The sequence below is a fragment of the Charadrius vociferus genome, unplaced genomic scaffold, assembly GCF_000708025.1.
Source record: "Charadrius vociferus isolate BGI_N301 unplaced genomic scaffold, ASM70802v2 scaffold50, whole genome shotgun sequence".
Classification (NCBI taxonomy): Eukaryota; Metazoa; Chordata; class Aves; order Charadriiformes; family Charadriidae; genus Charadrius; species Charadrius vociferus.
This window is the reverse complement of record NW_009646445.1, coordinates 1,334,500-1,350,848: the sequence shown is the minus strand read 5'-3', so window position 1 is coordinate 1,350,848 and position 16,349 is coordinate 1,334,500. Positions and strand designations below refer to the sequence as shown.

Genomic DNA, 16,349 nt, shown 5'->3' with positions numbered 1-16,349 from the left:
TGACGATGCGAAACGCGGCCGGGCCCCCTTCCCAGCTGTGAAGCTGGGGGAGCCCCGGACCCTCCGTGCGAAGCGAAGAGAAGCCTGCCCGAGGAGAGAAGGGCACTTCTGCCTCGGCAGTGCCAGTGCTGCTCTGCTCCTCCCCGCGCCTGGCGCCGCCTAACCCTGGATCTCACCGCTTTGCCCTTTCTGGGCCAAAGCATTTTCCATGGATTACAGCCCATCCTGCAGGTTGAGGGTCTCTCAGATGGGAGTCCTACAGTTATCACTGACCAAACTGACCACACCGCCTCCTCCTGAATCATAGGACCCGGGTAGGAGCCTCCCTCCATCTTCTCTCATTTTACTTCATGGGAGGGGAAAGAAAATGCCCTCCGCATGGCTTGTCAGGGTATTTCTCCTCTGTGGCTAACCAGCCCCACATGTTGTCCCCACCAGGCCTCTCCACACCATTCACTTGAGCTGCACTCCGACCCACAGCGAGAGGAGCCCCTCCGACTGCCACCAAAGGGCTGTCACGCACAGGGAGGAAAGGACGGCTCCCCTGACCCGGCATGGAGCCCACGTCCCAGTATCCTGGCCTGTATCCCACAGGTAAGGTTACAGGTGGGTGCAGACCCAGGCTGTCGGTTGCCTGTGACAGGTAAGAGGACAGAGCGCTTCGCAAGGCCGGCTAGAAAAGCCTTTGGAGGTGCCTGAAGCTTTAGGGAGGCTGAATCGGCAGCAACTGAAAGTGGCCTTGTTTTGGAGCAGCAGGCCCACTTAAAAACAACATCTGTGAGATATGGTAGACATGTTCTGGTCAAAGTATGGGAAGTGCGCTTATACAGAAGAGCCATAGATAGATCTGGCCTGATTTCTTGTGGTCAAGGTCAAAGCGCCTGTGTTCAGTGGACCAGTGTCATAAAGTCATAGAATTGTCTAGGTTGGATGGGACCTTTAAGATCATCGAGTCCAACCATCAATCTAGCACTGCCAAAACCACCACTAAACCACATCTACCCATCTTTTAAATAATTCCAGGTATGGCGATTCCACCACTTCCCTGGGCAGCCTGTTCCAATGTTTGATAACCCTTTTGGTGATGAAGGTCTTCCTAATATCCAATCTAAACCTCCCCTGGCATAACTTGAGGCCTTTTCCTCTTGTCCTGTCACTTCACTCCAACATTTGATTTCAGTGCACTTTGGCTAGAAGAAGCCCGAACTGAGCTGCCATGGGAATGGAGAGCACATGGTGACACCCTGTGTGTTGGCCCAGAGTGCCCGCTGCCACCTCTCCAGCTCAGGACAAGCACTTACAGAAAAGCTAGCATTTCTAACAAAGTTTCTACCTCCCCCTAACCCCTAGATATGCAAAAATTGCTGGGCAAAGGTCAGGCATTTCTCAGGTGTTAAATTCTTCATCTTTCCAATGGATTTTGTTTTCAGACTATGGTCAGAGAAACATGCTAAAGCCCAGGGTAGTGTTTTGTGGCTCCTGTCCACCATCCCCTTCATCATTACAAAAGCTGGTGTTCTCAACCGTGTCTGATCCCTTCCCTACTGCATATCAAGCTACCTCCCAGCTGCCTGGCAGACCACAATCTGCTCTTCTTCTCCTAGTTCCTGTCTGCTACCGAAGGCACAAAACGTCGCAATCTGACAGCCATGCAAGGTGCCAAAATCCTACCCAATGTGAGCCATCACATCCTGAATTCAGTGCAGATCTTCCTGTTAGCTTCAGCCGGCATGGATCAGAAACACTCTGCGCTGCTGAAAGTCCTTTCCAAGTCAAGGGGCTTTTGCCCCCACCTGAGCAGCTCCCAGCCATCGCAAGGCTGCTCCCAGAATTAGCTGCTCGGTAACTGCAGTGATCAGAGAGTTAACAGAAGCAGCCTTATGGCACTCAGAAAGCCACTTGGACCCAGCAATTTCCAAGAGTGTTGAGTACATCTTAAGAAATCATAGCACCGACAGGAGAAGCGGCTAGGTCTAAATTATTATCTGAGGCCAAAGGGTTTAGTAAGAGCCCTGAAGCCAAATTCCTAGTTCTGTCTTGGCAATAGCTTACCACTGTCTTCTGCATTCTTAAAATCACAGAGGAAAGCTGCCACGCACAAATATTTTTATCATTGTCTCTCAATACCCAAAGTGCCTGACACAGCAAGAAGAAACCTCTCCAAGGAGACCAGACAGTTCTGAAGCACATTTTGGAAACAGCCGTCAGACCTCATAAATAAAAAGTAAATTACGAAGTGCATTAGAGTATCCCTGTGTCAGCTAATACCTTACTAAGGGTTTCTGGCTTTATCACAGACATCAGATACAGAAAAGATCTTATTAGGCCTAGCTCATCCTTGGGGAACACAGCAGGATTAATCTCTGTAGGGTAAGTGCAAGTGCTTTGTTTCACCTAGGCAAGAGAGATTTGTGATCGATTTCCCATGTGCAAGGTCCTAAGGACAGGTGTGTTGAAGCTGAGCTAGGCAAGTGCTCCTCTACTCCTGTCCAGAGCTTTACATCATTACTGCAAGCCCAAAGGGAAAACAGTTCCTTGCTGATCAACTGTCATTTGACTTAATTATAATCCTCCTATACCTACGTGGTTTCAGTCACATCCTTTTTTCCCCATCAGCTGGCAATGTTTACGGCTGCTTTCCCTATCTCTGCCAGAGAGGCTGTCCAGAATGCAGCTGGGATCTGGTTAGGTCAAGGGGTTGTGAATATCCACAACGCGCTTGCTCAGAGCAGTGACATCCACAAGAAAGGGAAATGCTCTGAAGAGCCAACCCAGGCACTGACCTCTCCTTCCGGCCAAAAGTGGGGCTGAAAACTGGCTTGCAGCTTGTCAGAGCACTCAGAGGCCTCAAACCTGGCGAGGTGTTAACAGGGGGCTTCCAGGACATCACACCAGCTAGGGACTCTTTGTGTCCCTCAACACACCCCTTTATCTAATTTTCTTCCTGCTGTCCTGTCCTTCATTCCAGGGATTAGTTGCAGGTCCTTCCCCCATGACAGCTGTTTGTGCCCCAAACCTGCCTTCTCCCCATCCTGTTTCCTTTTATTGTGTTTTCTAACTTCTCCAAGTGTAGTGCAGGATTTGGTAATCCTCCCTGTTTCTGGGGTCTCTCCTTCCAACTTGCCTGCTAGATGTTAGGGTCCCCATTCCTTTCCCCATTGTAGGAGCTCTGGGCACAAACATCCCTGCATTGCTCCCACTTCCAGTGGTTCTGTCCCCAACCTTTTCCTCATACACATCATCCCTCAAAGTGTGTGAAGACAAAGCAAGGTGTTCTCTGGGAGGAATAGGTGGATGATGGAGGCTGGACTTCACTGTGAAGAAGGTGGCTGAGGTCTCTATTTGGCAGTGCTGCAAAAGCCTTTTCAGATCCAAAAGTGTCACTCTGTCTGAATCAAGCATCCTCACACGTGGGCTGTAAACAATTCTGCTGTCCATCTTGTTCATTGCCATTGGTTCCACTTTTGACTGGAGCGTTCACTGAAACAGCAATGGATAAAAAGGAACCTAAATCACAATCACCAGGCTAGAAATTCCCATCCCTGAGCCAATGCATATTGTAAGCCAAATGAAAGAGTTCTAACAAGAGAAGCTGGGAGAAAATACACGATCAGCTAATAGTCTGGTAGTTGGGATGGTTCCCTGGGAGGTGCAATACCAAATCCCCTTAGAGAAAGGAGGCGATGAAGCAGAGTCTTTCAGCATCCTGGACAAACTCTACACCCACTGGAGAAGGGAGGTAATACTGGAACTTTCACCATCTCTCTCCCTTTCCACTTCCCATGTTGTCTTCTTGCTGGAAACTCTATTAAAGGTCTTTGAAGCAGCCATCAAGTACGTGGACAAGAAAGACTCAGTGCATACAAGCGCCTGCTTATCCTACTGAAGTGCTGTGAAGCAAGCTTCTTCCCCAAAGGTTCTTGAGGAATATAAGCTCTCATGGGATGAGGAGTGGGTGAGTGATTAAAGGATGGGAAATCAAAGGTGGAAATAAGCAGCAACCTTTTACAATGGAGGGAGTTCACCAGGGCAGCTTCAGAGGGATGAGTGTTGAAGGCTGCGATGTTCCGTGGACTTGGCGAATTACCTGGCAAACGTGTGGGTAATAAATGTGACAAACCTCCCGGTGGCATGTGGATATGCTGAGTAGAAACAGAAGGGTTATCTGTGAAGAGCTGAAAAACAACCATATGCTACCAAGTGACAAGGTGAGAAAACAGCAGAGAAACTGCAACCTAGAAATTCAAAATAATGGACATGGGAAAAGCAGTGCTGACCTCATTACATCAAGAAGGACTCTTGAGCTGATTCTTAGAAATAACGTCAACTTAGTTTATGTTCAGTAGCAATTAGAAAATGAAGCGTTAGGAATACTTTGGGAAGGGGTAGAGAACAGAATGGAGAATGTCAGGATGACACAGTGGTGCATCTGCATCCCAAAGACTGCATGCACTTCTGGTCCTGCCATCTGCAAAAGGACTTAGCAGAACGTAAAGGGCTTGGAGAAGAGCAGCAGGAAAGACTTGAAAGTGCTTCTACACAAAAAGTAACACTAAGGCCAGACTAAGATTGAAAAAAGAGACAACTGAAGGACAATACAGTAAAGCTATTTTAAATCATGAACAGTTTGGGGACAGTAAATAGGGAGTGATCATTTGCTGTCCCTGCTTTGCATAAACTGAGGAGAGTCAGGTGAGCTACTGGGTGGAAACTCAGAATAAGCGAACCAGGGTGGTGGGGATTAGCTGCAGAGTCACCGTGGGACAGATGCAGGAATCTTACATGGGTTCTGAAAGACATAAAACAAAAGTTCATGGAAGAAAATCCACTGGGGGCTTTTGCATACAATCATGACCTCTCTGGTCAGGAAGTCACTAAACCAAATTGCTGTAGGTATATTACAGGGGAATAAGCCTGTATATCTGCCCTGCTCTTTTATCTATAGCTAGACACCCAGTGCTGAACACCAAGCCAGGCTGGCTTCCACCTCATCCGACACTACCAACCTGCTGAGAGTTTGCATGAGCCCTGGATGGGGAGTACTGCTTCAGATCAAGTAGAATACTTGCTTTATGTCAAATAAATTAAAAGTTATTTTATTAGTATTTATTCCAGATGAGGATAACTAAAACATATTTTGGTTTAATAAGAACTAATTTATTAATACACCTGGTCTCAGAAATTAAACCAAAACTAGCTTACAGCATAGACACGTCAGCAGAAGAAACTTTAGCTGCTATCAGTGATGCATTAAATACATAGATGGCTACAGACAGGCCAGAAGGATAATACTCTATGTACCTACAGTTTTATTTATTTCTTTGGGTGTTTTTTTTGTTTGTTTTTTGTTTTTTTTTTTAAATTTCTGAATCAGCCTGGTTCTGTCTGTGATGCTACATCATTCCCTGAAAATGTAAAAACAAATTGATTTGACATTAATGCATTTTTCCATGGCAGGCAAATGCAAACATGCTATCACAATTTAAGAAGTCTCTGCAAGACTGGCTGATACCGATAAATAGCATGACAAGCACTGAGTAGTTTGATTACCAAGGCCTTGTAAGAACAAATAATTAATGGATTACTGTACATCTCACAATTTGCCTGTCAGGTAGCTCCTGGTATGTGTTACCAGACCAAGACTGCAGAGAACTTGGAGAAAAGTGGATGGCGCTAAGATTAAGATGTCCCCAAAGGTTGCTACTATTTTTGAATGCCTTAATTTGTAAACTCATTGTAGGAAGCAATTTTTGGTCATGCCTTACATACAAGGCTTCGACCTCATGAGTACACCATAGCAGTTAAGTGATGAGCGCTGGTGCCCTGAAGACTGGCTGTGCAGAACTACCGAGTACTTTGGCAGGGGAGCATTGCACCCTCCTCTCCGGTCTCACACCAGAGCCTGACAGATCTGGGAAAGGAATCTTTCAACCCTGACTCCCCAGTCCCTGCTCCTGGCGCTGCTCATGCGTGTAAATACAGCTTCCCGATCCTATGATTTTAAAGTAAAGTAATGCCAGCACAGACCAGGACCTATTAAATACAGTATAGTCTGCTAACAGTATTGAAATTATAGGAAAATAACTCCAACACAACACGTTTTACTGACACTTGACAAAACAGGTAATCCAATGCATTGATGAAAACCACCGACTAAGAACCTGGAATCAATGTTTGCTGAAGCTCTACAGCCGTCTCTCACCGACAGGCACCCCTCGTGTGGGTGCAAACAATATAATCCTCATTTCAGCTTTCTAATTGGTGTAATGCAGTGATCAGCTCATTTAAAGCTGAGAAACCAATGGGAAACTGAAGAAGGAAGACTTACCCTCACTTTTTCTAATCTAGGTTAAAAAAAAAAAAAAAAAGATTGAGCAATTCCAAAAGTTATGGGAGAGGGGGACCTGGATCAATCATTTCACTTAACTAACCAAAAAGAATGCCTTTTTGTTTCAGATAGAAAGTAAAGGCTAATGGTCTAATAAACCTGTTTGGTTTTCTACTATATCTTATTTAATGTTATTCTTTTTAACTGATAAAATTTCCTGTTTTGTTGTACTAAGTTTCTGCTTCCATCCAAACAGACACAAGCCAGGCATGTAAATGAATCAAATTTTAAAAAGGAATGCATCATCCATCATTTTCTGACATAAGAATGTGGACATCAGAAACGCGACTTGTTAAAATAGGTATAGCAATCTGTTGTTCATGATTAACATATGCCCTGATTAAGAAAATATACTGTAATTACAATACAAAGGGTCACATTTAGTTGCAAACCAGCATGCTGCAGTGCTGTGACACGCTGAAAATCGATGCATCTTTTTTCAGCAAAACATCTAAAAAGTCTAAGCACAGGACAGAATAAAAACCCAAAACTTTCTATAATGGATTTCTGTGCATCCGACAGCAATTATGTTCAATTGTTTAAATAGGCTTCATTGAAGTCATCCTCCAGTTTTATTTCTTACTGAACATAACCAACCCAGAAACATTCCTCCAAATCTGTCAGTACAGGGTGCAGCTAAAATACAAGCCAGAGCCAAACCGCAGCTGCTGGTGGGTTTGCTGGGAAACAACTCCTCCACCGACGAGCGCTTGCCCAGTGCCATGAGGCCGCCCCGGCTCATCGCTGCTCACAAGGGAGAGGGGCACAGCTGTCCCAGCGGCAGCCCAGCAGGTTGGCTCTGGAGCACAGGACCCCTCAGGCTCATCAAGCCGTGACCGGAGGACCTGTGTCCCATCTGCGGCAAAGTCTGCAAACGCTCTCGTCAGATCCAGAGTGGTGGATGCAGGTGAAGCTGGTTAGTGGCTACAGAGGGCATCAGCTTACTCCCCCAAGCCTGAAGATCAATTACGCTTGGCTTAACAACCGCAACTCCAAATGCAATAGCCTAAAAAGCGGGTCAGCCTGCCTTTTCCAAGCTCAGCCTGCAGCCTTGGCCCAGGGACGATGACTGTCGGAGCACAGAGCTGCCCTGTGCTCCCGGCAGGCTCCCGGGCTTGCTGCCGGCTGGGCACCTCACCTGCTCAGGACCTTTGGGAAGTCCCACTCCAACTCCATCAGCCCTGTTGTGGATTTTAGAAATCTGGATCCATTTTCTTGTTTTCTAGCCTTTTTTCAGGTCTCTCTATAGTCTCTGAAAAGGACTCAAATTCTGCTTTCTTCCCTGACTCAAACGGACACTCTTCTGAAAGCATGTCCCTTTCCTTCAACCCTCCTGTTTTGAGCTACAAAGCCCACAAGTACAAAGCTGTGTAAGGGGAAACCTTGTTTTTCTCTGTCACACTGGGACAGAGGTGAAGTTCAGCAGAAATGCAGCATTTCACCCACTTCAGTCCTTTGTGAAACCAATACAGCCTTTACCTGCGTGTTTAGACACTGCCAATTGACCTTTTGAAGTCTGACCTGTATAAAGCCAGGAAAATGTAGTCAATTTTAAAACAGACTAGACTGCAAGTGGACAGCATACCTTAAAAAACACACACCCCCCAAAAAAACCACAAAAAAAAACCCCAAACCAAACCAAACAACCACTTCATAAATCTGCAGGAAAATCTGTCTTCCCAAAGGCATGGTCCAAGACTACTTCGTCACTTCTCACTGGGGAAATATCAGTAATAGAGAGTCTGGTGTGTGTTTATATGCAGGGTTTCACTCTGCCTCTCCCTTTTCTCTTGCAGCGAAATGGTCGGTGTCTCACAGAGAGCAACCCTGGTTTTTCCTGTTCTGCTGGTCACTAGGTTGCAGGGAAAACACCCCCAGGGCTCTTGTCCAGGCCGGCATTGCCCCTCCATTGACTGTTGTGTGAAGGACTTGTCTACCTGTTCTTGACCTCAGACTTTTGCCTGCCATGCTTTTGCCTGCCAGCACCTTTCTGTGAGGCACTTCCCATCATTTCTGCCCATTCCAGCCACAAAGATGACATGACACCATTAGCACGCCAGAGACCTGCAGGAGTGGCAGGACACAGAATCAAACACTATGTGCTGATGAGTCTCCTCTATGTAAGCTGAGATATGACCCATATTTTGACTGCCTAATAAAGATGGCTCGGTTAAAAAACAAATCTGGCTAAAACCGACAGGTTTTTAGGAGAAAGTCGGCTGAGATCTAACTGGGAAATCAGGGCAAACAAAGCAGAGCTGTGGAACTAATGCTAGTTTCAGTGTTGCTTTTAGGCTGTGAAAGCCTTGGAAGAGAAATCACAGACGAGGGAAACTCATGCATTCTATGCTATAGGTGTAACCTCATCAAGCTTCTCATCAAGAAGAGGAGACGATTTCTTGTTTTGGGCCTTACCAGTTAGCAGAATATAGTGCAGCTCTCAGATGCTTGCCGTCCACGAGGGACTTCCAGATTATCTTGAAAACTTCCTGTGTGCAAAATTCTGCAGTTTCAACAGTCGTAAGTATGGCAAAGCACAGGCAAGCATCAACATTAGGCAGCAAATACTCAATAGGCAAGAAGCTCGTTCTATGTACTCCTCTCTGCCCCTTCTCCTTCCCCAGGCTGTATGTTGAGCATAAGCTGAGGAAGAACATAAAGCAAGGAAGGTCACAAAACAGTCTGCCAGTCAATAATACTATTAAGACCTGCAGGTTGTGGTGACTGACAGGTCTACCCACGCGAAGCAGTCACAAGGAAGAATGGCATTTGCCAAATGCTTGTGCACAGCTTGAAAAAACCTAACTGCTTAAAAAAAGAAAAAAAAAAGTGCTGCAAAGAATGTTAAAATGCAAATAGATGTGTATTTATCTTATCCCACTATTAGGATCAAATGTGATGGGTCAGGGAGGAAGCACGAGACTGCCATCTCCCCAGACTGCCGTCCATGCTATGCCTGATGCCTGCAGCAGAAGTTGGCATAGCAGAGCTCTGGGGCAGCTCCTCTCTGCAGGGCTGGGCTGAGCTGAAACCCCGGAGCCACACGGTGCCAGGCAAGCACGTACTGGTTGTTTCTGCTGCGTGTGGGTAGGCACATCCCAGGCGTTCTCTCTGGCACACAGCTCTCTGGGCATGACATAGCTTGCTCCTTCCATACAGATAAGTTATCAGCTGAGCCTCTCAGCTCCAGTTAAGCAAACTCAATTTTGGGTGTGGGATGTAAAGAAGATGCAAATGTGCCTCGACCCCTTTCCCAATGTCAAGTGAGCAGTCAAGCTCTTTTGTTCAGCCAAGCGCTTCAATTGCTCAACTCAGTCTTGCCTTTTGGCTCAGCCACCGGCGGTCACAGCTCCGCTGCCAGCATCAGCGCAGCAGCCACTCTGGCTGCACCACATCCCCGGCGGCAGAACAGCAGTCACCAGCCACCAGGCAAAACGAACAAACTACGCTGGAAGAGAAGGGCAGGAGCAAGTGGGAGGAAGTGAGAGGAAAGAACAGGAATGAAGTTTCAAACAGCACCAGGACAAGTCACGGGCAGTGTGGAGCGCAGCAGAACCGGGGGGCTCCATGCAGGTCTTGGTTAAAGCATGGCTAAGTGGCATGGACTACAGAAATAAGAAATCTCTAGGGGGGAAGGGAAGAAGAAAATCAGAAGTGTGCTGTAGGAAGTTGATTAGTGGAGCAAACAAAGCTCAGCACTCACCAAGCCGCAGGGGCTCCTTCCTGTCAGGCTCAACAGAGGGAAAGCCAATGTGGGTGCTCTGCTGCCGGCCCCGGGCAGGACAACTCGCAGGCTCTCCAGGAGGGTACAGACTACTGTGCCACGAGCTCTTGAAGGAACGCAGGCAAAACGTAGCCTGCAACTGCTGCTGAGCTTACACATTTCTACTAATAAGCCTGATAAAAAGAAAAACTTTTTCATGATGACAGTCAGGCATTGCCCAGAGAGATGGTGCAGTCTCCATCCTTGGAGGGTTTTTTTCCAAGACTCGACTGGGTAAAGTCCTGAGTAACCTGGGCTGACCTCAGAGCTGACCCTGCTTAGGTTGGAGTTTGGACAAGAGACTTCTTAAGGATCCTTCCAACCTGAGTTTCCTTGTGATAGTCTGCAAATTCTGTAGCCCCCAGCCCTGTGGTTTGGGAAGGCCGTGCAGCTTGCTGCCGCATCCCGCTTTTTACTCCTGGCAGGAGCTCCCACTGGAGTTGGCCACACTTTGCCCTGCCACAAACAGCCCAGCCCACTTTAAATCATTCAGACACCAAACATCTGGGAGAAACACAAGCTGCCTGTGACACACTGAAATCACCTTCTGGAGGGTGACAGGTCCATGCAAGCACAGGAGAAGGCGGAGAAAGGGACTTGCCTGCTGTGACCTTGCATACCGAGTGGGGCAAAACCCCACAAGACCCCCCAGCAGCCAAGCTGGGTCTCCCCACAGCTGAGCGCAACTACCCCAGGCTGCTGCAATGGGAAGTGGGAGAGGGTCTGCCTTTCCCAGATAGTGGCTGCAGCCGGTCTTCATTGCCTGCCCTGGGGAAATGGGGCTCCAAATCTAGACCTGAGCCTCCAACAAGTGCGACACAAACTCCTCAACCTCACAGCCAGCCAAAGGTGAAACCTCTGCGAGGGGAAGGGGCTCTTACTGCAGAGCTCTGAAGCATTTCTATGAGCTTTTTTGCCCTTCAGCATGCCTCAAACAGTACAGCAAGGATTTCCTCACCACAGCTGGTACCAGGAAGAGGTGAAGGCATCTGTACAAGCCTCATCATCTCGTTGCCCAGCTCCCGTCCATTAGTAACCTCCTCAGCAAAGCCTGTGTCTCTGCTCCTGCTGCAGCTATGTAGGAGGGACAGTGTCATCTCTCCTCCGATTCTGGATGCCATGCCAGCTGGTAAACAGCAACCGCCTCTGTTCCCCTGCTGTCTTGCGGCAAAGCAAGTTGCTCACATACAGGACTGACACCATACTGAAGTGTCTGCTAGGAGACAGCCGTCTGCTTTAAAATGGAATTTGTTAACCATCTACCCAAAAGAAGGCACTAGGACATGAGAGAATAATTACGTAAAGGTTTATAAAAACAGACAAGACAACCCTCCCAAGTTGTGCCTGCTTCATGGGGACCTTTCCCACAAAAGGAGAAGCTGGGGAAAAGGCTTTCTCACAATACCCATTCATCGGGTCTGGAATACAGCTTCCCACAGAAACAACAGGCTACCAGGCAGTACCACACTTTCAGAAGAGCAGAACCTGGATGTGCTGCATTTCATCCCAACATCTCTCCCCTTACCCCATAACTGGCTCCCCAGTCGCCTTCCCACCAGCCCCTCCCCTCACGATCCCACCCCCTCCGTGCCTTACAGCTCACCTCTTACCGCAGCCCCATACCCTCTGCCCTGTTACCTACACACTGCTTCACTTCTGATAGAGTATTATCGATCATGTAAGCTGCACTCCCCCTGCAGTGACCCCCGCCTCATTTGGGGATTTTGAGAAGCCTTCCACTGCTGTACCAGCCACATCTGGCTATCCAAAACACTGTCACAGGGAGAACGGTACCTTCGCACTGGAACATAGACAAGGAATACTAATCTGTTTCTCGGAATATAAAACATCCCTTCCTTGGGAGAAATGGGTGACACAGGAAGGCAGCCCGTTACCCACACTCCTCCCACAGCCACCCACCCGCCTTCTGCTTTGGCCAGTAACTACTCAGGCTGTGAGAAAATGCCTGCAAGTTAGATCTTGCCGTGGTCTAGGCTGACCTAGCAGTGTGCGTGGTGGAGTGTGGGAACCTCTAGCGTGAATTCATTATGAGTGCAGGCAGGGCAGCTCCTTGACCTGCTGGAAACTTTCTGCTTCAACTCAATTACCAGTATCCAATTACAAATGGTAAGACAGCATCTAGTTTTCTTTCCAAGATGCAACCCTTATTTTTCAATCATATTTGCTCTTGCTGCTTCAGAGCTCTCTTGGCCGAGTACTACACTGTTAGAAAGAGGCAGATTTTCTTTCCCCACGTGCCTTTTAAGGATCCATTCAGTGAACCTGGAAGACGCTTTCCTGCAGACCGACTTAGTTCCACATTTTTGAGCCATGCAGAATGGTGATCCACTGGGCCAAAAAAAGGTCTATTCAAAAGATGTCTAAGGTCATCTCCCAAGTCAAAGGAGGAGATCTGGAAAACAAAACAAACCTAACACCTGATGTTGCATGCTCACAGGTTTGGCTCTGGGATGCTGAAAGCTGTGCATGCTCTTGGGCAAATGTGCCAGGCAAGTTTGGTTTTGACCTAAATCAGCTTCAATTTTTCATGATAAATGATAAAAAAAAACCACTGCCCCTCCTTTACCGTATCAGCCTGGTGAAGCTCAGAGTCACTGTTAAAGGCAGCAAAACCTTGTAAATGGGGGAGGAAATTACATCTATGCAATAATACAAGTAAAAAGACAAGGGATGAAGTGTGTGTATACATACCAAGTAATGGCCTTCAAAGGGATATAAAGTAGAAATACGATGGAGAATGAAACTCTTCTATCACTAAGCACTGAGAAAAGTGGTACAAGAAGAGAGCAGAAAGAAACGGACACTCTGGAAAGTCTTAAGCAACAAACCCAACAAAATCAGAAGAAAATGGTTTAGAAGAGCCTTTAAAATGAGTTTTATTGTCAGAATTTTACAAGTAGCCTTCAGTGGCATCATACAAGAAGAACTCTGTTGCAAAACTCTAATAAATAGTCTGCCCCAAGTCCCAAAATATTTTTTGAAATAAAATAAAAACCAAACTTAAAAATAAAAGAGAATAAAAGCAAGACTTCAGGATGCTCAGAGATGTTAGCAATATTTCCCATTTACAAATAATATCAGGCATTATATAAATCTCCTTCATACAAGTCATTAAAAAACCCAAGACATTCTAAACCTTTACAAAAGCACTCCAGAAATAGTTCCAAAGAGATCCATTTCCATGACAAAACATTAGAGAAGAACTCCATGGGGATTAGCATCACAAATGAAGTTTGAGGTTGAAGTGTAGTGTGTACTTGTGTGGAGCAAGATTAAAGAGTATGAAAAAAGGATCTGAAGAGAGCGTGGAAGTTTCGGTGACAAGACTATGCCCAATGATTTTAAGGTGTCTATTTGGGAATGTGGTAAAGGGGAGGGAGTGGATGCTTTTGAAATTAACCCCCAAATATACCGCACTTTATGCAAGGCAATATTTGTTAAGGTAGTGGCTGCATCTTCAGAAGGGAGTAGAAAAGGTTTCTCGGCACGCTGCGCAGTTCAATGCCTGTGCAGACTGTGGTGCTTAAAAGTCGTTTTCTGTCACCTAAATGGTATTTTCCGGAGAGGTAACACGTTGTGGCAAGCTAGCTGTTCCTTCAAAGAACAAGAAATTAACTTTCCTGACATGAGGCAGTTTGGGAAATCTCACGCTAGACAGTTCCACTGGGGACTGGGGACTTCAGTGCTCCGAACCTACCCCAGTACTTCGAAAAACACACTTCTCCAATTCACCTTCACATATTCCTCTGTCTACCGTAGTAAAAGATTTATAAGACCTCTCATGTAATAAAACACAAGTTGAATAAACATTTCTCAAATCCGTTGTGATTTGAGAAGTCCAGAGAAATGGAATGGGAGGGCAAGTGCACGGAGATGGTTTATGTGGACTTTCATGGAAACAGTTCAGGGTAAAGAAATCTTAATCTCTTTACAACTTCAGCCTAAGTCTTCTGCACATATGCAAGTAACAGATTCCCCTGGAAGGGAAGGGGACTATACTTCAGCGGCACTGCAACTGTACTCAGTATCTCTCAGCCTGCCTGATAGAGTATGAACCGCAGCATGCCTCGTTTTGCTGTTTGTAAAGTTACTTGCAGCCATTGTTTCCACGGGAAACAAAGGCTACCAGAAATGCTAATGCAATAGATGTGTGCTAATATGCCTCACCCATGGCTCCCGTCTCTAGTCTCTCACCAGATGTTATGATGCTGGTTGTACTGTACCATACACTATGGACACGCGTTCTCTGTAATGTATGGGAAGGTAGCACTAGCAATCAAGCGCAATTTGCTAAGGAGACACCTAAAACATTGCATTACATCCCCTTGTCTGTGGCATACTTCAGAAAACAATGTAAGAAGAGCAGTAAAATAAACATTTCTTTCTAATTTTCTAGATGTCATAATATTTGCCAAAGCTGCAAGGAAAAGCAGATTACCTGAAACAGAGAGAAAGGAGTTAATGGAAACAGAGGCAGATGAACAGCAAGCCTGATCCCGCCTCCAAATCATTTTGTACATAACAGATAAAGAGACAATGTGCAAAAAATAGACATTCACATTTTAGCAGTTAAACTTTTATTTTACCTTTTTAAAATTATTTACTTTGTTTTTTTTCTACAAAAGGCAGACATTGATTGTTGATCTGCAATTGTTCTGAGTGCGCGCAGAGATGCAAAAAAGGGTTATTGGAGGATGAAGGACAGAGAAGTGCTCTGACTATACTTTCACATGTCATGATTAAGGTGGCATTAAAGCTTAAGTCCCAGTAATAATATTCATAACAGATAGTTTCCTTCCTGTAGAGTGTTCTCAGTTCATATCAATTGTGTTGAAAACCCATTCGGTGAATTTCTTCAGTTTCTCAGTTGCGTTCTGGGATTCCTCCTGTAACCTCAAGTTGTCTTCCCGCAAATGTTGCACTTCAGCCTGAAGACTGGCCTTGTCCTCTTTTTCCTTAGGCATGAGGAAAAATAGAGATCTTAGTGGAAATTTTAGGTCATGCTTCCTACCTATATAGAGAGGCAAGAATCTCTTGAGAGCATGAGTCTCCTTTATAAGGTTTCTATGTGCAGTAACATACGGTTTTATACCTAAGGGACATTTGTGACATTTCATTCCTCACTTTTTGCTTGAATGAGCAGTATTTCTCTATATTAAATTCTAATAGAGAAGCTGGCTCTCCAAGTGGTGAAATAAAATTGGGCATGCCCTGTTCTGTATGTACAAAATGTACGTACAACTGCTGATGGTTAACTAAAGCGATAGGAAATATTCCTGCAAATACTTCCCCAGCTAAAAGACTTTTTATCTGACCACAGCAGATCCTTCTTGGACCAAACAGGCAGTAACACGATACAGGAAGTTTCCACAGTAGAAATTATGTTTAGATGATACTCTCGCATCAGCAGGATATATTTACACAGATAACTTCAAGCCTTTTGCAGTGTCACCTGAATTAGGAGCGGAGGTACTCTGAATCACCCTCCTAATTTAAACAGCGGAATCAGATGCATACAAATTTAGACATTCCACCCTAGCTTTGCAATAATCAGAAGAAAGAAAAGTAGTAAAGAAATGTCTTTTTTCTCATACCGCGGTGAGACTGTCACAGGCTCAGGCACGGCCAAGCAGAATTACACAGTTATTAGCATCACCTATCAGCACCAAATATACATCTTACAGATTTTCTGTAGAAGAAATGTTTACCTTCCTTAAATCCTCTTGCAGCATCTTCAGCAAACCTTCCAGTTGGTCCACTTTAGAGGCGAGAGTTGGAGGAGATTCTTTACTGTTGAAAGCAGGAAACAAGAATAGGAATTGATATGATTTGCTCTCTTCACATAGGGCAGCTAACAGCCTTGACTGTACCAAGCGGCTTTATGTAGGTGTGCACTCAGGTACACTAAGAATTCACAAAATGAACATAAAGAACCTAACGAAGCATACATGGAACACATGCAGCACAATCAATCAACAGAACAAATTTAACTCATGATTAATTCGGGCCATCCCATCACTTGACTTCTCTCTACTTCTAGTAATTATATGTGCCTTGAATTACCATTGCTTTGGACACGTTCAGGAACATCTCAGACAAGAAAGAACCTGCAAAAAGGTTCAACTGTACTTAGAATTCTGCTTTCACGTCCCACCATCTTCATGAGAACTTGTGAAA

The 16,349-nt window shown here is 45.7% G+C and overlaps 1 protein-coding gene across 3 annotated transcripts in view; it reads right to left on the bottom strand.

Moving 5' to 3' along the window:
- Nucleotides 1–14,732: 14,732 nt before the first annotated feature.
- Nucleotides 14,733–16,349, bottom strand: part of SIPA1L1 (signal-induced proliferation-associated 1 like 1) — a 76,974-nt gene continuing 75,357 nt past the window's right edge. For all 3 annotated transcript variants that reach the window (XM_009882222.1, XM_009882230.1, XM_009882238.1), the window contains 2 exons: nucleotides 15,881–15,962; nucleotides 14,733–15,127 (listed from right to left, as the gene is read on the bottom strand). In XM_009882222.1, coding sequence (XP_009880524.1) covers nucleotides 14,984–15,127; nucleotides 15,881–15,962 — 226 coding nt within the window. In that variant the 3' untranslated portion in view covers nucleotides 14,733–14,983. The remainder of the gene's footprint in view (nucleotides 15,128–15,880; nucleotides 15,963–16,349) is intronic.